This window comes from Hyposmocoma kahamanoa, unplaced genomic scaffold (assembly GCF_003589595.1).
Source record: "Hyposmocoma kahamanoa isolate Upper Pololo Valley unplaced genomic scaffold, ASM358959v1 90979, whole genome shotgun sequence".
Lineage (NCBI taxonomy): Eukaryota > Metazoa > Arthropoda > Insecta > Lepidoptera > Cosmopterigidae > Hyposmocoma > Hyposmocoma kahamanoa.
This window is the reverse complement of record NW_020654679.1, coordinates 1-24,325: the sequence shown is the minus strand read 5'-3', so window position 1 is coordinate 24,325 and position 24,325 is coordinate 1. Positions and strand designations below refer to the sequence as shown.

The 24,325-nt window shown below is 40.2% G+C and overlaps 2 protein-coding genes across 2 annotated transcripts; both read left to right on the top strand.

The window, feature by feature from the left end:
- The first annotated feature begins 1,769 nt into the window (after positions 1 to 1,769).
- Positions 1,770 to 2,504, top strand: LOC113236275. The gene has a single exon (XM_026472281.1). The coding sequence runs from the start codon at positions 1,770 to 1,772 to the stop codon at positions 2,502 to 2,504; it is 735 nt and encodes a 244-aa protein (XP_026328066.1).
- A 6,663-nt stretch (positions 2,505 to 9,167) lies between these two features.
- On the top strand, positions 9,168 to 22,559 carry LOC113236274 (caspase-1-like; the record flags this gene model as incomplete). Its single annotated transcript, XM_026472280.1, has 6 exons — positions 9,168 to 9,411; positions 10,937 to 11,059; positions 13,774 to 14,067; positions 16,606 to 16,784; positions 20,475 to 20,638; positions 22,310 to 22,559. Coding segments are annotated over exons 1-6 (1,254 nt in total), but the record flags the coding sequence as incomplete, so codon positions are not given.
- Positions 22,560 to 24,325: the final 1,766 nt, after the last annotated feature.

Below are 24,325 nucleotides of genomic sequence, written 5' to 3'. Positions count from 1 at the left end.
GGTACATGTTGACCTGGGTAGTCATTGCCGTGTCTACATGTGCCTCTACAGATCCCACCACGGCGACATGGAGACAACTCGTCTCATAGACCACCTTACTCGGGCGGCAGATGACGCGCAGGCGCAGTTTCCTACAGCGGAATTGGTGTTTTTAGGGGACTTCAATGCTCACCACGAGTCGTGGTTAAGTTCCTCTAAAACTGACCATGCTGGAAGAACTGCCCACACATTCGCTCTCACACACGATTTAACCCAACTGGTAAACCAGCCCACCCGGATTCCAGATAGGGTTGGTGACGCGCCCTCTTTGTTGGACCTTCTGCTGACGTCTCGCCCGGCTGGATATCGGGTGGAGGTCCAAGCCCCTCTGGGCACTTCGGATCACTGCTTGATATCCACTAAAGTGGCAACGTTACTGCCACCACCACCTACTGTGGCTAAACGCCGCATTTGGCATTATGCGTCGGCAGATTGGGACGGTATGCGGGACTATTTTGCATCCGTTCCCTGGCGGCAGCGCTGTTTTAGTGAGGTGGATCCAACAGCTAGCGCGACTGCCGTTGCTGATGAGATCTTAATCGGGATGGAATACTACATCCCGCATTCGGATCTCGTCAGTAAAGGGAGGCGTAACCGCTGGTTCAACCGCGAGTGTGCTGTGGCTGTTGAGAACAAACAGACTGCATACCGCGCTTGAATCAAGGGTCGAGCTTCAGACGATCCCAATGCGAACTCACTTAAAACAGCCTACAATAATGCCACCAGGTCTTGCAAAAGAGCGTACATCAGAGCGGATGCTCAGCGCGTCGCACGAGTTGGCCAAGAACTCCTGACGCATCCCACTGGTAGTCGTAGCTACTGGCGTCTGGCCAGAGCTGTTGCGTCGAACTTCTGCCAGCCCTCGCTGCCCCCGCTGAGATATTCTGATGGCAATCTAGCCCACAAGCCGCAAGATAAAGCCGACCTCTTGGCAAATCTGTTTGCGGCTAACTCCTGTCTCGACGACTGTAACGCACAGCCACCAACTCTACCTCACTGTGGCTACACGATGTCTGATATTCGTATCAGACAATGCGATGTGCGTACGCAGCTGCAGTCTCTCGACGTCCGGAAAGCTAGTGGTCCTGATGGTATCCCAGCGATTGTACTTAGGAACTGCGCAGCTGAGTTGACCCCCGTGCTAACGCGACTGTATCGTCTGTCGCTCTCTTCAGGTCGTGTGCCGGACTCTTGGAGAGAGGCTAATGTGCAACCAGTTCCCAAAAAAGGCGACCGATCAGACCCGCATAATTACCGTCCCATAGCCATTACTTCCATAATATGCAAGGTTTTAGAGCGGATCCTTAACAAACAACTGACCCAATACCTAGAAGATCACTCCATAATTAATGATCGGCAGTATGGGTTTCGTCCGAAACGATCAACGGGTGACCTTCTAGCGTCCTTATCGCATATTTGGGGTGAGGCTATAGACAAACGTGGCGAGTCGTTGGCTGTTAGCCTCGATGTAGCCAAAGCGTTCGATCGGGTCTGGCACAAAGCTCTTCTCTCCAAGCTCCCGGCGTACGGTTTGCCAGCCCAGTTATGCAGCTGGATTGCCGATTTCCTTCGTGAGCGGAGAATTCGCGTCGTTTCTGACAGCAGCATTTCGAGGTTCGTGAATGTGAACGCCGACGTACCGCAGGGATCCGTCCTATCTCCCACGCTTTTCCTTCTGCATATCAATGATATGCTTCCGTGTAGACGAACTCCGCGCATTTCGTTTAGAAATGAGCCAAACCAGGGAGGAACTTATAGGCTTGCGTCAGGACTTGTATGAGCTGCGGTCGACCGTTCGCTCCTGTGAGAACCGTCTGAATAAAGTAGAAGAGACGGTACAAACACTTTTGGAGGCGCAGGCTAGTGGTTCTGGAAGTGATTCTGGCATAATTAAGGTAGTTGAGGCGCTGGAAGCGAATGTAGCTAGGCTACAGAATGACCTAAACGACCGCGATCAGGAGTTACTGGCCAACGAACTAGAATTTAGCGGCCTGCCTGAAGAGATTGGAGAAAATCCAATGCATCTCGCGTTGGCATGTGCTGCCAAGCTCGGCGTACCGCTGGAGGAGCGCGATGTGGTAAGCTGCGCGCGCGCTGGTGCTCTGAGGCGCGAGGTGGGCGCGCGTCCCCGGCCGCTGGCACTACGGCTAGCGCGTCGCGACACACGTGAGGACTTGCTGCGCGCTGCGCGCGTGTGTTGTCACGTTACTACAGAGGGTCTGGGCCAGAAGAGCGAACCGCGGCCTTTCTATGTTAACGAGCGGTTAACAAAGTTGAACCGGCACCTCTTCTATAGGTCGAGGCAAATAGGTAGTCGTCTACAATGGAGGTACATTTGGACCAAAGATGGCAGAATTTATGCGAGGAGGGATACCGAAGCCCCGGCTCATCGAATTCGCAGTGAAGCGGATCTGCTGAAAACTTTTGGGCCCGACGGCGTTCGTTCACAGACAGCAGAATCCTAAAAGAATTAGGGACTTATTTGTTACTTTTAATTAAATTAATAACACTAAATTTAGTAAAAATTTCAATGTACTGGCATATGTGTGGCAGTGGTTTAGTCGCAAGGCATTACAAGGTTCTCAACATTTATACCATTATTGTCATATTTTTACACTCGACCACAATTATTTATATTATTGGTTATAAATCGATACATATACAAACAAAACACATTGTTACACACACTTACTATATACAGGATTTAAACGAACACAACACTCAACAGGCATTTCACAAAAATAAAGTAAACAAACAGGTTAACTATCAAAATGGATTAGTACGATTCTTAAAGATAAGCTACCAACTTGTATTTATAACTTTATATACATGTTATCATCCATATATCATGGCGTTATATTATTGTTACTTTGATATTGTCCACAAAGTGCTAATCATAAATAATTTGTTTAATTGTAATTTTAGTGTATATTCGTATTCAAATTTAATTTAAAAAGTAAACTTAAGTTAGGATTACTAAATGTGGGTTCATTAGGCACACGTCATGATGAATTTCTGGTTGCAATGGAACGACACGATGTTGATATTATGGCCATTAACGAGACTTGGTTAAGAGAAGGCGAAGACGGTCGAGCACCCTCGGTGCCTGGTTACCGGCTACGTCATATTCCTCGCCCTGCCGCCGTGCGTTCGCGCGGTGGTGGGGTCGGCTTCTACATACGACAGGGCATCGCGGTCCGTATATTGCCTCATCCGCCGGCTCCGCTCGTAGAACAAATGTGGCTGTGTTTGAATATTGCTGGCATGAAGCTACTGATAGGGACAGCGTACAGACCCCCGTGGCTAAATGTAGACACTTTTATAGACGCATTGGCTGAGAGTCTGGGCTGTTTCTCATGGTGCAACAAAGTAGTTCTGTTAGGAGATTTTAATGTTGATTTATTGCACCAATCACATATCGATACCAAAAAGATTACATATTTTCTAACGTGTCATACATTGAAACAATGTGTGTCCGAACCCACTCATTTCACAGAGTATAGTGAAACTCTTATTGATACCATTAGTACCGACGTGGATAATACTGTGGTACGAGTCGAATACATACAAGCGCTGAGTCACCATGCTTTTATTACATGCCTCTTAAATGTTGTGAAGTCGAAGCCAGCATCAACAAAGATAATTCGCAGAAACTTGCAAGGTATTAACAGTAAACAATTTGAACTAGATCTTAATGCAATAGACTGGATGAGTATAAGCAATTTAGGTGATGTTGATCATATGGTGGGGCAATTCAATGAACGATTAGTGGCGTTGTTTGATATACATGCACCACTCCGAGTGTGGCATACTAAGCATCACCAGTATCCGCGGATTACATATAATGTAAAGCAGCTGATGAAGCGTAGAGATGAAGCCCATGTTGTAGCACGCAAAAACGGTAAAGATTCGCAAAATACTTACTATAAGGAACTCAAAAAAGCTGTAAATGATGTGTTGCATAGTGAAATAAAAGCTTATTACGATCATTACATTAATAATCAGAGAGATTCCCGGGTCTTATGGAAACATATTAAAAGAAATATTAGGATAAATTGTAAACAAGAGCTTCCTGTAAATATTTATAATGAACCCAATTTAATAAATGATCATTTTTTGAATCTACCCGGTAATGCACAAGCCGCTTTAACAGACATGACATTTTTTGAACAAAACTGTAACGTTTCTGAAAAATTCGTACTGGAGAGAGTAGAAGAAATTGAGGTTCTCCAAACTATGCGTTCGTTGAAATCAAAGGCGGTTGGTCTTGATGGTATTTCGTCAGACATGTTGCTGTTGTCATTGCCCACCACATTATCCGTTGTAACAGCTATGGTAAACAGATCCATTGAAACGAGTACGTTTCCAGCGGACTGGCGGAATGCAGTAATACGGCCTATCCCGAAAATTAATAATCCAACCACCTTACAAGATATTCGACCAATAAACATACTGCCATGCATGTCAAAGGTTTTGGAAAAGATCGTGGTGAAACAATTGACAAACTTTTTAGAAAAGAATAAAATTCTTCCTACTACACAATCTGGTTTTAGGAAAAAGCATAGCACAGCAACTGCCATGGTCCACGTTGTTGATGATATCTTAACTGCTCAAGACAGTGGACAGGGGACCTTGTTGACACTGTTAGATTTTTCCAGAGCCTTTGACTGCATAAATGTCAACTTACTGTTATCAAAGCTTCATTATTACGGGTTTAGTGAGTCTACCGTTAAATGGTTTGACAGCTATCTAAAGAATCGATTTCAGTGCGTAGAACTGTCAAACCAGAGCGGATCAAAATTACTATCGGAGTCACGTGACGTCACACGAGGAGTGCCTCAAGGCTCAATTTTGGGTCCGATCCTTTTTATTATCTACAGTGCCGATGTAGTGCAACATATTAAACACTGTAGATATCATATTTATGCTGACGATATACAGGTTTACATTTCATGTAAACCATGTGATGTTCGTACAGCTGCGGATAAGTTAAACGAAGACTTAGAACGTGTAGCCCTTTGGGCTGAATCAAATGCGTTAGTACTAAATGGCAATAAATCCAAATACATGGTTTTCGGTACAAGAAACCAAATAGCAAAAATCGTAGATCACGGAGTTACTCTGGCCATTAGGGGTGAGGTCATTGCACGAGTAAGTGAGGCTCGTAACCTTGGTCTCGTTATGGACGAACATCTTCGCTTCGAAAATCATGTACTGGGAACGGTTCGAAATTGTTTTTATAGATTAAAGATATTGTATAACATTAGGAATTATCTAACAGTACAAACGCGTGTTAAATTATGTGACTCGTTGGTTTTATCTAAGTTTAACTATATGGACGTTGTTTACGGGCCGCGTCTACTAGCGCATACGCAGAAGCAAATTCAACGAGTGCAGAATGCATGTGCAAGGTTCTGCTTTAATGTACCACCACGCATGCACGTAACTCCTTATATTAACGAAGCAAATATTTTAAAGATGAGAGCGCGGAGAGATTTACATTTGGCAACTTTGTTGTTTGGCGTTATCAAATACGAGGTACCGCCTTATCTGGCTAAAAAGTTGGTATGGTCACGCGACGTAAAAACCTCCTTCACCAGAACGTTGAACTGGACGATGGTAGTACCACGCCACCATACCGCTGCATTCCGTGGCAGTTTCAAGTTCACCGCAGCGAAGATATGGAACGTCCTGTTGCCTCCGCCACTTCGTAGTCTGAAATCAGTGCACACTTTTAAAATCAATTATAGAAAATATCTCTTGGATAACCAAAAAAGAACAGTGTGATTTCACTTGTGCACTTACCGCGCTGGTTTCGACTCATAGCATTGGTGTACGGCGGCCGATATCTTCATTGTTATCGCTGCGGTTTTCGTGATAGGGCAGTTGAGGCATGCTCCTTGAAATTTATTCAATGATTATTAATTAATTTATTTTTATTTTTTAATATTTTTTATATATAATCCAATCTAATTAATCTGATATTTTGATTATTTGTTAATTTAATGATCATGTTCCATCATTTATGTTTGTATTTATAATATAAATTTATAAGAGCTCGATATTATACAATACTTACAAAATACTTTAGAAATATACAGTACTTTAGAAATACACTAGTAATAGCTCTAATCGTAATAATACGTACCGTTATGGTGTAGGACACTGCGTGTTTCATTCTGTAAACAAAACAACGGAGCGAACTGCGTTGTGCTGGCTGTCGAATAGCGTCCTCTCCCCCTTACTTCTCCCCGCGCACCTTTCGTCACAATCCGACTCGGACGAGGATCGAGAATAATTTTATTTGTTAGATAATTACGTTACCACACTATAAACACACACAGAGGGTATATTCATATTTTATATATATATTTTTGTTATATTTATGTAGATTTAATATAATATAACACACACAGCAGTAACACAATGCACAAAATACACTTACATAGACAAATATTTAAGTAGGTAGTTTATTTTATTTTGCGACACACACGTCTGTCACTCATCTCGGATCAGGGCTCATTGAAAACCAGCGCCACAGTCAATTCTGGCTGTGGTAAAAGCTGAATGTAGTCCCTTTGCGTACGCCACGACTGCACAAATGACTGAACAATTTGTTGTTATTGTGCTTTTGTTTTTTTTTTCTTTTTTTTCCTTTTTTGTTTGTTTTGATAATTTTAATGTTTTCTTTTTTCATTTGTTTGTTTTACGTATGTCTATTTTGTTTATTAATTATTATTACTGTTATTATTTTTAATTTTAATGTTCATCGTACTGTGTTATAATTCATTTTTTTTTTTGTATCATGTGTTGTGGCGTCGCAATAAATGTCTATTCTATTCTATTCTATTCTTCCACTTGGGAATATTCATTGTTATGCAGATGATAGCACTGTTCATGGGGGATATCACGGATTCCCCGCAGCTGGGCGCGCCGATACTGACAGAGAGCGATCTGATCTTGTCGTTGAGCTCAATAGAATATTGGACCTCATCTCTGCATGGGGATCTAGTAATCTTGTTGAGTTCAACGCCAAGAAAACACAGGTTTGCGCGTTAACAACAAAATTGTCGCCGTTCCTTCCCATGCCTTCTCTGATGAGCACAGCACTTTCACCTCAGAGCAGTTTTACCTTGCTCGGTATGGAAATCTGCTGTGATTTGAATCCAAGGAGGTACATCGAATCTGTGATCAAAACAGCCTCACGCAAACTCGGAGTCCTGAACAAGGTGCGACGTTTTTTCACGCCGGACCAGTTATGCCTGCTGTACAAAACACAGGTGCGGTCTTGCGTTGAGTATTGTTCGCACTTGTGGGACGGCTCCGCCAAGTACCTACTCGATGCCTTGGATAAATTACAGCGTCGTGCTACTCGAATTATAGGCGACGAAGAGGTCTCATCACGCCTTGAACCTCTGCAACTGCGTAGAGATGTTGCATCGCTTAGCGCCTTTTACCGCATGTACCATGGTGAGTGCTCTGAAGAGCTGTTCAACCTCATCCCCCCTTCCCCGTTCCTGCTCAGAAGCACGCGTGCTGGCCTTCGTAGTCACCGTTTCACTACCTGCCGAATTCCATCGCGTACTAAAAGGTTCGGTGGCTCCTTTCTCTGCCGCACGGTTGACAAATGGAACTCCCTTCCGGCACATGTCTTCCCTCCCTCTTATGATATGGGGTCCTTCAAACGAGGCGTGAAGAGGCATATTGTAGGCAGGCAGGGTGGAGGTGGCTAGTGCAGTGAGGATTTCATCGCTGCACTAGGTTCCTTCGCGTTTGGATACCACTTTCCACTTAACATCAGGTGGAGTGGAGTCATTTGCCTGTCATGTATAAAAAAAAAAAATTAAAAAAACTAAGTTCACTGAGCTCCGAGGACGTGAAGTTCAGTGAACCTAGCAAGGAGATCGAGTCCCACCTATCCCCTATCATTTTAAGAACTGTTTGAGCTGACTCGCACTCTACGCAGGCAAGATACCATCTTTTTTCGCATTATTGCGTAAAAACCCTCTACACTTGCGTCGGCAAACATCCCTGACGCACTGCAGTAGCCAGGAAACCCAAACAGAGCCTTGAACATTGTTATACAAAATACGCAGGGAGTTGTAAAGTCTTTACTTTGACTTACTGATCTATTTTGGTACTGTAGCGTTCTACAGTCACACGATATCTCCAAGACGCAGAGCGTTTACTATCGATTTATAATCGACTTAACAAAATAATCTACCTACATGGTAGTTATAAAATATAAATTCGTGGAACGTCTACATAAAAATATGATTATATTATTGAACGCTACGATCGTTTATTTTTTATCAACCATTTTGTTTTAATGTTAAACACGCGCACTCTGCCCTGCATAATGTGTTTACATAAATCAGAATTTTTTTATGCAAAGTTGGTAAGCGAAACGCCTGTCCGTAACAGTTGTAGTGCTACTTATTGCCACTGCGCCCGTAACCCTGAGACATAAGATGACAAGTCCATGTTCCTATAATTTCACCAGCACACCCTTACCCTTCAAAACCGGGACGTGGTAATCCTCGCATTACTGCTTGGCGGCAGTACTTCCCTGAACGAACTCTTTCTCGAAGAGGTCTACCGTGCCAGACGCTCTTCCAACAGAACTACGGAATGAACCTGCAGAACTTACGAATTTTTCTATACGCTTATCGCAAACATTTGTTTTGGTTTTTAATTTGTAAACAGAAAGAAAATATTCCAAAAATGTATTACATACCTCATGGCCTCTGTACGCCACACGATCACCATAAGTTACCTGAACGGGGATACCTTTATCCCTACGTAATGACCTTATAATTTACCACACTAACTCTGTGTGAGCAAAGGATAATAAAAAAAACATTTTGAACCTTCACCGAAATGTGGGTTTTTTAAAGAGGTTTTAAACTATTTATTATTATATTAAATGAGATCATGCAGTTTTTTATTTGTTACAGATTGATTAATCAGCATATTATCAAATAAAGAAATCGTTACCACATGTCAGTCACAGGCACAGATTGATTAATCAGCATATTATCAAATAAAGAAATCGTTACCACATGTCAGTCACAGGCAATAAAAGAGGACTGGATGGGAAGAGCAAACGAGAAACTAAGATTTTCAAGATGGCATCGCAAGTTGAAGTAGACGGGCGACCTTGCGATGACGACGACGATTACATTGAATATGAAGGTTACAATACAAGCTCTCGTATTGACCTTTATGGTTATGGTCGACGAGAAAATACCAAATTCAGAGATGGACAAAGGTGCAAAAAAAAAACAATCAAATTGCTCGAGAATTTGCCCAAAGCGTCGCGTTTTAGCCCATTACTGCCCAAAAACGTGAGTGGAAACGGCGAATACGGAGGTTGGTATAATTCCATACTTATTACAAATTTCTACGTAAAAAATATTTTTTAGACGAAAAAGAATCAACTTCACAAATATCCACCTGCAATCCTGAGGATACTCACCAATAAGGATGAACAGTATGGTTCGATTCTTATGAAGATCAATTAAAGTACATGCGATCGAACGATTATTTCTATCGATTTATTTTAATGCTATTTTCAAACGATTCGATACAATAGACAGACAAATCGAATCGTCTAGATCAGAAAGCAATAAACATTTACTAATAAAATTTGAACAAAACTCGATTTACAACAAATTTAGCGGTCAATAAATTATGCCCTCGATTTCGGGCGTTAATAGTTTTAACCCTTCTTTTCGTCTCTGATACAAGCGCCAAATAGCATGGCAATAGCGATCATTCACGCGACTTTCATCCTGAACACATATTTCGCAGCGACCAGTCGCCGATTCCCTACAAAACTGTCGCAATTTTGGCGTCGCATGAATATCATAATCAAAGTCAATGATGTAACTTAAAAAATAAATTAAATTGAGGCATATCATTCAGTGAATTTGAAGATTTGGATCTTGTTTAGAGCTGCTTATAAATCTATTCGAGTTATATTATGCTTGACATCTAAAATCTTGGAATAACAATGGATTACGTCATAATTTACCTCTATCAGACTAACAGCTTGACAGCTTCGATACTCCTGACGGAAAAAGAAGGCAGTTGTATAACTTTGCAGCCTTTGTCTGTATATCTGTTTATCTGATCGTAGCTCCTAACCAGGTTGACTGATCTCAAAGTTTTGTTTTTTATTTGTAAGCTATTTTAATCGGAATGGTTCTTAGCTATGCCAAACTGTTTAAAGATATCAACTCTTTTTTCTGTTAGTGTTATTGCGGCCAAAACACGAACATTTATTTTTATTTCCACCTGGATCGACTTGAAATTATATGGTAATCTTGATCTGATGTTGCAACCAGGACCTTATGCAGACTATCCAAATCCTCAGCTAGTCACAGCAGAACTATGGTGTTTGGGTTTATTAAATTGGTCTCGGCGAGTCGTTAGGTTGCAGATGGTAACTAGCATCCGATGATGAAACAGGAAGGTGAACACAGAAACGTACATACCTTTATTGAAAGTAGACCCACCGGGCTTGTATTCGTTGGATTTGGTCTCGGCGAGTTGTTAAGTTGCAGATGGTAACTAGCATCGGATGACGGAGCAGGAAGGTGGACACAGGAACGTACCTTCATTAAAGGTAGACCCACCGGGTTCGTATTCGTTGGATAGGTCTCGACGAGTAGTAAGGTTGACAGATGGTGATTTTATTAGTTTTTTAGAATGCGCTGATTTGTATCGGGGTTTTTAATTTTTATGTAAATTTCAGCAACTAGAGAACATTCTTCTGGCTGATAACGAAGACGACTAACGTAGATGCACAGAATTTGAATTCACCATAATTTTCGTTTGCACGTATCTACACCACAAGTAGATGGCGTTTCACATAGAATATTGAATTCTACAGGTGCGCGAGAGAGTGACGATATGACTGAAGAACCGGTTGATAGAAACGCAGATGCAAATGAAAAGGATATAACAACTGATGCCATACCGAGTAAACGTCCGAAATTATCTTCATATGTAAAAGGTATGTTTTAAGCCCACTGTAAAAGGGTCAGCAAAGAGTAAATAGGACCTCGTAATTGTTTGAGATATCTATTTCCATGAAGTTGAAAAAATTTAGTAAGAAAAAATACATTAAATTTCAACTCTTTTACACGTGTTATAATGACGGAAAGGTAAAAGAGAAATTGTATGAAACGATATAATTTTAAGTGTACATATTATTATTTCCGATTAAAGTTGTTCAATGTCATGAACATTTTTAAATCCCTAAACGACTGTAACGAATTTTCGGAAAGGTTCTGTTTCTGGTTTGACAGTATTGATTTTCTTTAATGGAGCGGCAAGTATGTAGAAAAAAGTAACTATACCCCTGAAACTTTGCTTTTGTGACTGTCACAGTGGTATTTGCATAGCTGCCCATTGACATAGTGGTATTTACCTAAATAATCTCGCAAATCTGCACATTATGTATCTAGATTCTTTGTCATCAATTGGTAGAGCCATTTGTTTTGTATTGTAATTGGCATAGCCATTGGTAGAGCAAAAAGGGAACATTATATTTAAAATCTATAATAAATTTCAAGTATAGCGTCACGTTTTATTATACATAATAAAACGTGACGACGTAGTGGAAACGCGCCCTTACGAGTACAAGATCTCACAATTGTTAAAAATGTAAGGCATTCTTCCCGATGTAGTGGAAATGAGATACTTATAGCGTTCTTGTATCTCGACCGTCTCTCTGTTAGATTCCTTTCTCTTGGAAGCTATACCAAAGAGAAGTGTTATCAGGGGAAAAAATGTGAGATAATCACACCAAAATTTTGATCTCAAATTAGGGAATTTCCTGTACTGTGAATACCAGAATAACGATAACTCGAGCAATATCCAGATCATTTACACCAAAGCCAACCTAGAAATGTTCGTTTCCTAAATTGGTCCAAATCGGGAATCGAACCAGGAATCTCCTCATCAAGCGCCCATAGTACTAACCGCTGCGCCACCGAAAAGCGTAAGCACACCCCGGAATCTGAACCCGACCACGCGCCGCATGCTGAGCCCGACCCCAACGTAGGTGAGGTACAGGGCTCGTAGTATAAAAGTCTGTTATTAATTGTATACGGATTCTGAGGGTCTACTCTCGAACTCCGTCCGACATCCGTCCGAAACAATTACTGCCAAATAAGCAATACTTGACCAAATGAAAAGACGCGTGATGCGAATGAAGCTTCATACTGGATACTTGTCTTTTAATACTACTTATTATACTCGTCTCTATTCTTCAAATCCGCACAAGTAATTATGGCGTACACTTCGGCCTGAAAGACAGAGGAGTGTCGTCCCATGTTCAGCTCGTAGCTGAGCTTGGGTTTCACGCCGTGTATACCACAGCTTACGTTGGGTCCCATCTTAGACCCATCAGTACACCTTAGGAGGCTACCGTCCTTCCAGGTGAGACTGTTAGTTTCTCAGTCCTCCCTAGTTGGAAATTCTATATGGTAGAGTTTTTTAAAGTTTTAAAAGGGAAGCATGACATCAGAAGTTATTCCCAGAACAGAGTGTTCCAGAATTGAGTCTTGGGCTGATCTCAATGTCTGGGAGACCCATCTACTCCTTAACCTAGTAGTAAGCCGATACATGCTGGTACTGGCCTCTCTCTGTATGAATAAATGCAGAGGAGTCAGGTTCAGCAATGCATTTAGGGCCACCCCAGGTGAGGTGGACATGGCTCCCGTTGCTAGCAGGCAAGCGATGCGCTATAAACTGTTTGGCTGACTTTGACACTCCAAGCAACAGAGGCGTAAGTCACTATGGGCCTCACAATTGCCTTATATAACCAGAGAGTCATCTTTGATTTTAGACCCCAACGCTGTCTCGCCATGCGGCTACAGACACCTAAGGCCATTTTGGCCTTGTTGATCGTATTAGCTATATGGCGGTTCCACCTTAGGGTTTGATCTAGGGTTATCCCTTTATATTTGACTTCTGGGAAAAGCCCACAGCCCTCCCACCAAGAATCGGTTCCATTAGCTTGTCTTGTTTCCGTCTCCTGGTGAAGGGGACAATGGTTGTCTTTTCCGCAACAACAACGACACCACGCGGGAATGGTGTCAAGTGCTCCTTGCATAAGTGATGATATAGTATTTTGGCAGTGCCCTCGAACTGTGATCACCCGGTCATCCGCGAATCCCTGAACGTCAATATTCAGTTCAGCCACAGCGAGAGTCCACAGAAGAGGAGAAATTACCCCACCTTGCGGGCAACCCCATACAGTGGAGGCTACAAGCCGGTCCCCATGTAACGAGATACTGGCCCTGCGGCTTAAAAGCATGTTCTGTACCCATCTCGTGGTTGAAGTGTCTACACCTTTGTAGGTTAGGCTCTTCACCAGAGTACGGATGGGTGTATTGCCAAATGCGCCCTCAATGTCTAGAAAGGCACATAGTGCTATTTGTTTGTCCTCAAACGCTCTTTCAACCCTGTCCACAAGGTGGAGCAGAGCTGTCTCTGTGGACTTTCCACTCTGGTAATTTATTATCTGATTATTAAATAAGATATTAAAAAACCAATTTATAAGGTTTCGTTTCGCTAATTCTAGATATGTTAAATAACTCAATTGTGCTAAAATGTAGATTACGTTAATTATGATAAGGAAGGCAGTATAAGTACCCACTAGAAATTACCTTATTTTAGTCTAATGTTTGGTTTATTAATCATACGATCTATTATTTTAAGGCGATTTTGATGATTCGAAACTAGACATGGAAGATAGTGATTCATCATCTGAAATACATGTTGATGATAGAAACACGAGAGCTCTAGCTGCTGATGAACCAACATACAAACTGGAAACATTCGAAAAGAATGCTATGATAATATTCAATCAATATCATGTTGAGGGATATAAACCTAGAGTCGGCACTGAAGAGGACGGGACGCGTATTACAGAAACTCTACAAGGATTCAATTTTGAAGGAAAACAATATATGGATTGTACAAAGAAGCAAATTTTTAAAAAATTGGAGAAATGTAAGCCTGTTTTCGTTATTTTTTTTAATTAATGGTTCCTCATCAACGCATCGAGGATTTAGGCGATAGTCTTAGTAGTCTTATAGGGTTGGGGACTTCACACGTTTTCCGAGGGTTGTGAACTTTCTTCGACGTGCATCACAATATTTTCCGAAAAGCTCATAGAATTTCTAATTAAATTTCGCACATAAATTCTGAGAAATTCAGTGGTGCGAGCTCGGATTCGAACCCACGGCCACTGCTTGAGAGTAGGGTATGCAAACCGGTTACCGATTAACCGAATAACTTTCCATTTTGGAACCCGGTTTTTCAGCTAAGGAAAAGCCGGGTTTTTCGGGATTTTCGATTTTGTATTTTGTGTTTAAACTATTAAAACGTAAATTCGTAACTCATAATATCGTCGTAAGCTAGTTACTAATGATAAATAAACTTTAATTAAATGCTAGGAACTCGGGTACCTAACTACTGGACAGCGACAGCGTCATCGAGACGAAGACTGGTAGCTTCTGAGGTTTTTAGTAACTTTTAGCGAGGGGTGAGCGAGGTGCGAGAGGGAGGTTCGCGAGCAGTATAGCAACAAATCCGAGTCACCTGTGCTCTTGGCACGCTTTTCAACTAAATCAAAGGCGGTTAGTTGATATTCAGCAGAACTATACCATAGGTGGCAGCAGTACGCTATACACGACCGGATCTGTGCTTGTTACAGCTTTTTTGAAGCAATTCTTCCGGTGTGAAGTAACACCTCACCTTGGAAAGGATGTCATGCTTCATGGTTATGACGCGCGCTACCGCGATGCGCTCCTCCTACCGCAAAATGGCGGCTATTTGGTTTCGCAAAATAGAAAAGGATTCAGTTTAAATAGAAGTTTTTTATAAATAAAAATTATTATTCTGCATTGCTAAATAAATACCCTCCGTACTACCAACAAAAACATCTCAAATAAAATGCAGTAATACACCGCCAATCCTGCACTTAAAAAGCACTAATAAAATTTTTGGTATACTTGGATAAATATGATAATATTCCGTTTGAGTGGTTCTAACGTTTACCATGAAATTACTCCTTAAAGTATAATTTATAAACATTTATATTCAGGGTAAACTTAAAAAACGCTACTTACGGTATGTTTTCAATAAATAAACACCGAAATCACCAGCCCAAACAATAACACACACGATTGTCGTGACGTATTTTTGAAGTTGTGACAATTAACAAACAAACAATTAACTTTACCTTTCGATTTTAAAAAAAGAACATTGATAGGCGTTGCGCCGCGCTAAAACAGGAAAATCTGCTGGAAGGGATGACACGAATGTAGTGTGAAGGCCAGCCTTAGAATGAATGTCAGGAAAACTAAATTCATTTTTATCTCTAAAAATTGTGGTCTCCAGCCCAGTACATCAGTCACAAGACAAAGATTTGAGCGGGTCTGCTACCTGAAGACTGAGACATTGAAACAGAAATTAAAACCGGCATTGAAGTTGCCAGGAGTGTCTTTAATACTATAAGGAAAATATTATGCTACCGTTGTCTTAAGATTCCTTTGCGCACTCGACTTCTTCAGTGTTACATCTGGCCAATATGGATGTGAGGCCTGAACAATAAAAGAGCATCTCATGAAACGTATTAAAGCATTTGAAATGTGGGCCTACAAAAGAATGTTGTACTTATCATGGACTCAGAAAGCCTCAAAAGTCAGAAAGAAAGTAAGAAATTCTGCGACTAGTTGGACAAAAGCTTAAACTTTTGCAGATCATCAAACAGCGAAAAGTTGCATATCTGGGTCACATACTTGACATGATACGAGCTTCTGCAACTGATAATGATGGGAAAAGTCGCTGGTAAAAGGAAGGCTGGTCGTAGAAAAAAATCGTAGCTGTAGTACAAATGAGAGTAGACTGGGATAGCGAGCGCCGCCCAACTGTTCAGCCTCGCCAGAAATAAAGATAAATATGCTGAGCTGACTGCTAATCTTCACTAGTTGGAGAGGCACCTTAAGAAGAAGATCTTTGTTCATAAATACGGGCGTAAGTATCACTTGGTAAAAAGTGCGTTTCCAAACTCGTTCGTTTCATTATCTCAAACTACACACTCGTTGGTAATCGGTCAATTTCTCCACTTGGTGAAAAATGTACTATTCTAGACACCCTATGGTCATATAGAATATACAACGTTAAATTTGAATACACTGGGCGTTTACCCATCATCTCCATCTCCGTGGTGGAATCTTCATCCACTCTCGCTATATTTTTCAAAATATATCAAATTTAAATATATTCACATCACCAGTCAGCCCGTGCCCACGGCCAGTGCTACCTGGTCAAAACGTCGGGAAAATAGGTAAGTGTGAAAATACCTGTTAGTGTTTAAACCCGTTTATTCCCGTTTTCAAATGTTAATACAATACAACGCGAAAGTTTAAAAGTGTACAAAGAGATAATATTGTCTGGGTCTAAATCACTTCACATATATGTACTCGGGGTCTAAGGAGCTTAATTAAGCTGCTAATCAGCTATCATATAAATTAATCTTTACAGTTAGCAAAATGGATTTTACCGACTACGGTTGCGTGGCGGTAGTCGTGATGACCCACGGCGGAGCTAAAGGCCGTCTGATGGCAAAAGATGATTGGTACAGCGAGCAAGACATCCTCGAGTATTTCAAGCACAAGGACAAACCTAAACTGGTCACCAAACCTGTCGTCGTGATTATTCAGGTCAGTTTAGACTGGTTTCGTAGTCACGTTGACGGCCTGTGTTGGCAACAAACGTTGGCCGTCAATGGCGACATGAAGAGGTCAGGCTTAGTCAGGTCAGGTCAGTGATTTCGAAACCAGTCCGGACAGTTTTAGCCGTGGGGCGACGGCTTAAGAATACATTGTCGCCTCCCCATACATGCCCGTGGGGGTCGTAAGAGGCGACCGAGGGCGTCACAAGTGTCCATCTGCTTAGCATTGTGGTAGGCTCTGTGCCGACTGGATAGCGACCACAGTACACACGGCGGAAAACCCTCCACAGTGAAACGCTTTTGCGAATCGCGTTCAGGGATCAGTTGGTGTACATCCAGTGCATTTGGCCAGACTGGCAAAATGATAGTGACGGAGTGAAGATATTTGTGTTTTCCATCCGTTACTCTCATCTCTGGACTGTATTCGCACTTTCCATCAGGCGCGGTGCAGTCATTTTGTCGAGTCGCAATAAAAATAAAAAAAAAAAAAAAAAAAACAGTCCAATTCGGACACGGGGCTCAGCTTCTCCCAAACAACTTTTACAGCTTTTAACTCTGCGCTGCTTGTAGCAAAGGCAGAAGATGAGGTTAATTTATTAAATGATTATTTAGTCGCTATACTGCGAATAAAATCGGCGTATAAAAATTAATTAGAAACAATTTCGATGCCCGGGTTCGATTCCCGGTCCTGGAGAAATATTTGTATGGCCTACATTCATTTCTCTCGTGAGTTTGAGCAGAGAACAAAAAAGTAACGAGAATGGACACTCTCTGCTCCTTCCTGGCTTTAGATACCGCACCACGCCCCCACGTTGATGGTCGCATTGACTGAACGGCAACAAGGCTATCGGCGAGCCGTTTCCGCGCTAAGACGGCTTTTATTATTTGAATATAGTTTTCATTTATTCATTAAGAAACTTGTACGTTAATATATAACATCATCGTACATTCCTATTTATAACGGTCGTTAGTTGTGCTGTGTACAATTATTTATCATGATCTAAACGGCATAAAGAGAGGAGTTTCTTTCGTTTTCTAAAACATAAAACGAGGTAAGTAAAAAAACTTATGTCTGAAATTCATTCAGTTATTGTTTTCTTCATTTATTTAGTGCAGAGTATAATATAATCTGTATAATAATACAGATTTATTATATCAATATAATGAGAGGTAATACATTCGACAAGGGTTCTCGAATTTTCAATTTGTATTTCCGATGATTATGTAGTGAATATAATTATTAACTAAGTAATGATACAGTTGATTACCTTATTTAAAAGTAAATATCTACCTGTCCAAAGTATAACATTTTAAGTGCCTTAAAATATTTTTTTTGAATAAACCTTTAGGATAATTCTACTTAGTGAATTAAAGAAAAATATAATAGTATATTGATATAAATACCTAATGAACAAGTGTAATTATTAGGATTCTATTAATAGAATTATAGATAACAGATTTGCGTTAGAATGTGATGGGTAACCCTGCCACTTCACGCACACATTTGCGCGTGTGCAGATAGCGCCTTGCTGTATGTAGTAATAGTAGGTAAATAACTTTCGACCGTTGTATGGAATGTCCGGGGTGTGATTTGGGTGTACTTTGTGATGTACTATGTGTCTATGGCATCTGCGCGCAGGGTTTCCCTAGTACGGGGCTATGAGTGTGTGGAAAAAATAACAACACAATAGAAGACAAATATATATATACATATATATAGTTAAAACAAATAAGCTTGCTTAGAAGCATGTCAGAAAGATTCATGACTCAGCATCTGAGAACTATGATAATAACATTGCCCTCGCTGATATTCTGCCATGGCCCGTCCTAATTTGGAACCCCAATATCAAAATATGTTTTTCGTTCTAAAAAATTAAAATTCATATACTAATTTAGAGAGATTATAGGCATTAAATAAATTAAATTTGACCCAAACAACAATTAGATATGAAAACCATTAAACTGAGTAGGTAATAATAACCAGTAATAAATGCAATGAAATATTAGTAAACTTACATTGCACCCTGTCAACTATAGACCTATCTCAGTCACTTCCATACTCTGCAAGACTGTGGAACATGTAGTCAACAACCGTCTCCTGTCATAGCTTGAAGACAATGACCTCCTCAGTGATCGCCAGTATGGATTCCGACGAGGACGATCTACCGGGGATCTTCTTGTGTATGCCTGTCACATATGGAGCGAGGCTATAGAAAAGCAAGGCGAAGCACTTGCAGTGTCTTTGTACATTTCTAAAGCCTTTGACAGGGTCTGGCACGCAAGCCTTTTAAGCAAACTTCCATGTTATGGGCTTCCCACTGACATTTGCAATTGGATCTCGGATTTCTTGAGTGAACGTTCCACTCGAGAGGTCTTAGAAGGCTACTCTTCCGAACATACGGCGATAGATGCCGGAGTTCCTCAGGGTTCCGTACTGTCTGCAACTCTCTTTCTGCTGCATATCAACGATATCTTAATTCCAGGTACCTTTCCGTTGCTGATGACAGCACAGTTGTAGATAGGTACTTGACGAATGCAAAGGTCAGTGGAGAGGAAATCCAGCCTTGTCGAAAGGTTAGCCATTTAGATTTGACACAAAAGGCAGTCTCCGATTGGGGCGATGCCAATCTTGTCAAATTTAACGCTACCTAAACGCAGGCGTGTCTATTCTCCACTAAACAAAGACCCTTTGAGCTGACTCCGACTTTTCGTGATATATCCGAAATATACCGATAGCCGACCGTCTCCAACTACTTGGAATGGACCTGTCGTCCAATCTGAACTTCGGCTGATACATTGAATCCATGGCCAAACATGCAGCCAGGAAGCTTGGCATCATTGGCGTTACTTCACACCGGGACAGTTACTTCAGCTGTATCAAGCACAAGTCCGGTCGTGAATGGAGTACTGTTGCCACCTTTGGGATGGCTCGGCTACATACCAACTGGCCATTTTGGATTCAATTGACAAGCGTGACAAGAGGCTTATTTATAGGTGACTCGGAATTAGTAGAGGCGAAGCTGCAGAGCCTTGAACACCACCTTAAAGTTGCTTGCTTATCTGTATTTTACAGGATTTATCATGGAGAGTGTGCGATGAAATTACACGATTTAATTCCGCCTTCCCCTTTCCATCGTCAGTGGACTAGGCGTAGGCTTGGCTTCCACCTCTATGTTGTGGATATTCCAAAGATTTGCACGAAGCGTTACGCTTCCACGTTTATATGGCGAACGGCTATGGAGTGGAATTCCCTGCCTGCAGACTTGTTCCCTGAACGTTATAACTTGGACCTTTTCAAGGCGAAAGTGAATAGACATTGTGTAGGTGTGCATGCTCCATCGTCGACCTCATCGTCACTTTCCATCAGGTGAGATGGAGGTCAAATGCACACTTACATTAGAACAAAAAAAGAACACAAATACAATGTATATATAATACAAACATATATATACATATATACATATATAAACATATATATATATATACAATACAAGCTTCGTAAAGTCACACATTACATTTGCAAAATCGTAGTAAATGTTGTGTGGTGTTACTCGTATTCATACAAGAAATTAATTACCGTTGAATCTATATCCTCGCAAATGTGATGAAAAACGAAACAAAAGTCATAAAAAAAGAAACAAATAATAATTATAATAATTTCAATTATTGTAAATTATAGGCATGTAGAGGCATCAGAGATATGAAAGCAGCAGTAGCTGGGCAAAAAAAGAAATTCACGGAGAAAGATTCGAGCCCCAACGACGAGGTGAAACATTACTATCTACCAGTGGAAGCTGATACTATAGTGCTGCATAGTTCTTATATCAACAAGCCCTCGCATAGGTGAGACGATTTGCAAGTATTTAGTATTAAGTTCATTGAATATCACTATGTTCTACTACCATAATATTATTCAATTTATGTTTGTCAAATTATTCCACTAGTTTGTCATAATTATTAATATAAAAATCGAGCACTAAGAAAAATTCCTTCATTCCGGCTGGATTCGAACCAGTGGCATCAGTATAGCCTGCCTGTCGCTCTCCCAACTAAGCTTCGGATATTTTTAAGGCTGTGAAATGTTGATACCGAGTGGTGCTACTGTATTGCTTGTCTTAATTATTTACCTCACCTATCCTCACTTCATCCGTCATCCTGTTAGGATACTATTAGCGAGAACAAAGAAATTCCATATACTTTTCCCAGACAAAACTGATGAAAAAAAGGGCCTATTTAAGATGTACTTAAATTAATCCTTAGGGCCTTCCACTGAAAATTTAGTTAATATTCTTGATTCTGCGTAAAATGAGTAAGTACAACTAAATATTCAATCGAAAACGTCGCCATCTGTTCAAAGTCTGAATTCTATACAATTCTTGATTTATTAGCAGTTAGTACAAAATTCTGTTTGGCATGTTACCATTGACGTTAAGATTGTGTTACTTTAGTACCCGCCTATTACGATTACGTATTGTTGTTACTTCTTTACAACAAATGTAACAATTATAATATACACATTTTATGAAACATACACAAGCAGACAGAACACTTTAAATTCGTGTGCGGCGCGCCTAAACAACCTAAACGGCTCAGTGCAGCTTTAGCTGCCCAAGTTTGTGTAAACAGCTATCGCGCGCCGGTTTCTAATAAAAAATTAAAATATAATTACTAACTGTTACTTTACTACTTACATATGTAATTGTACGCATAATTCATTATCTTTCTATTAACGTAAATATTAAGTGATACGGTGTGAAATAAAAATGTGACGTCGTTGATACACTAGTCACAAGAGGAGTTAAGTAATTTTGAAAACTGATTTTCAGGTATTTAACTCGTATTTTTAGTGTATTAGTATCTGATAAGTAAGTTAGATAGTTTTTTACTACTGTTAGTATTTCCAGTTAAAAAGTACTCAATCACGAGATATTAATTCATCAAAATAGAAGGAAACAGTCACAACGTCTTTGTGAAATGTCAAAATAATGTAATATTTTTCCCTCGTATTTTTTTTTTGTTATTTTTCTAGGTGTAGTCATAAGTTTACCCTGAATATAAATGTTTATAAACTATACTTTAAAGAATAATTTCATGGTAAACGTTAGAGTCACTCAAACTGAATATATTATTATATTTATCCTAGTACATCAAAAATTTCATTTGTGCTTTTTAAGTGTAGGATTTACAGTGTGTTATTGTATTTTGAGTATTGAGAGTTTTTAGTTTTTAATACAGAGGGTATTCATCTAACAATGCAGAATAATAATTTTCATTTATAAAGACTGAATTTAAACTTAGTAATTGTCTTGCGAAACCAGACAGATAGCCGCCATTTTGCGGTTGGTTTAAAGTATGTAGTAGCTACTCTTTACAGGCCGAGGAGGTAAGGCATTACTTATCGCTTGAGCGAATATTGAATAGTAATCGAATATTCGTTGCAACTCTAATTTAACTTACTATTGTAACTATCTCCCTAGTATTTGTTAATGACTGTATTTGGAATATATTTCACAGAACAGAATATGGCACCTGGTTCATACAGTCCTTTTGCGATGCAATTGACAGACTATCAAAAACGCATGACCTTGAGTCAATAATGATAGAAGTGAAAAGAGAAGTTGCAATCAAGAAATACCACCGCGTCAAGGATGGAAGCACTAGAAAGTATCAAATCAATAAACAAATGCCGGTCGTCACTTCTGCCTTGATGCGGAAGTTTTATTTCAGGAAATTTGGTGATGAGGTAATTACAACCACAATTTCAGTCCGATCATGTTTAATTTGTAGTTATAGGATACCCCACAGAAGAAAAAAAACAATGGAAGGGCCTTAACCGCTGTCGCCAAAAGTCACACTATCATAATGTTAAACTCTATGAAATCTTGATAATGTTGGGTCGTAGTTTCTAATTTAAACTTTATTCTGCTGGCTTTTTACTGAAAGTTCAATAGGTACCTATTATTGCAAGTTACGACGTATATTACTTAATAAATTACGCCTTGACTTTGATTTTATATTGGAATGATTACGAATACAAAGATTGAACACACAGAAAAATTTTCGTCGACCCGGTGGGACTAGAATTCATGTCCATGCTGCACCGTAACATTGCTCTTACCAACTGAGCTACGGGTCCAGTTACCGGGTCGTCGAAATTCTCCTATTTGTTTTTTGTTATAGATCTTTGTACTGGCTTTCGGCATTAGTCGCTGTTTGTGACATCTAATGAGAGATTTTTGAATAACTTTCTCACACTGATGCTGTATGGTGTGAAAACACAATTCCTAAAAGGTTATCGATAGAAAAAATACACAAACTTACCACGAAATTGATTGAACCAATGATTTTTTTAATATCAACTGAACTAAATAGAACACGTGTACTCTACGGTATACATTTTTCAAATGACTGTAAATCATTTTTTTTTTTAATTAATTCTGAAATAAAGCCAGTGTCTCTTCCGCTCGACCCAAGCAAAATGAACCGTATAAGAACGGGAAAAAATTGAATTCGAGCTGAGGTAATTATACGCAGAAATCCTTCAATGCCCTGAAGGTCCAGTATAATAACACCTTCAGAATGCTGTTGCGGCTGCCCCCGTTCTGTAGTGCGTCCGGCATGTTTGCGGAAGCGCGTACCGACGGTTTTGACGCAGTAGTTCGGAAACGCATTTCGTCGACCATGAGCAGGATGCGTGGCAGCGGTAACAGCCTTCTGAACACCATATCGGAGGATGTAGCGTGTCCGATACTGTGCCACTGGACCAGAATTCATGTCACCAAGAAGGGCTGGTGACATGAATTCTAATTACGCGTACCTATTGTAAATTTGTATTATTTATTTTTAAGTGTTTCTATTTTAATTATTTTATTAAGTGTAATTTACTAACATAGTCCTAAGTTTTTGATTGTTACTAACAAAGTGGATCAATGATCTTAAATAAATAAATTATTATTATTATAATATCAACTCTTAAGCCGTCAAGGAGTTGGGCAGTCTACACACTGTCTTGGTTACAGCATTAGAGCAACTTCACCATGTTAATAATACAATAATAATAATGTGCCAAATAACCACACCAAATGACCTGGTCTCAAACTATGGAATCCCCTGTACTATGAGTACCAGAGCAACATAATAGAGAACCAATATTCACACACAATACAACAATACAATACAATACGAGTTCCGCACGAATTACGATCTGCAGTTAAATAAATATTTCTATGGTTTTAATCATAGTTGGACAATTAATTAGTATACTACTGTTAGTCAAAAGTACCAATTGTGACTTCTATGTGATTAGTGCAGTGAATTATCATTTAATTAACCAATACTCAGTAATTATCAAAGTGCAACGTTACGAATTGTGTCACTATTAGAGGCGTTGAAGAAAACGCGTAAGCGACACAAACTGCATGGCGCTTAAGACCTTTTGGACGCGACGTGTCTAACTCACCGCTGTATCCCATTAAGCGGTTGGAACTTCGACATACAGTTAGACGCAGGAAATTTCTGTAGCGCTGCATT

Coding starts and splice junctions, on each gene's coding strand:
- LOC113236275 (XM_026472281.1), top strand. CDS start 1,770: ATGAGCCAAACCAGGGAGGAACTTATAGGCTTGCGTCAGGACTTGTAT.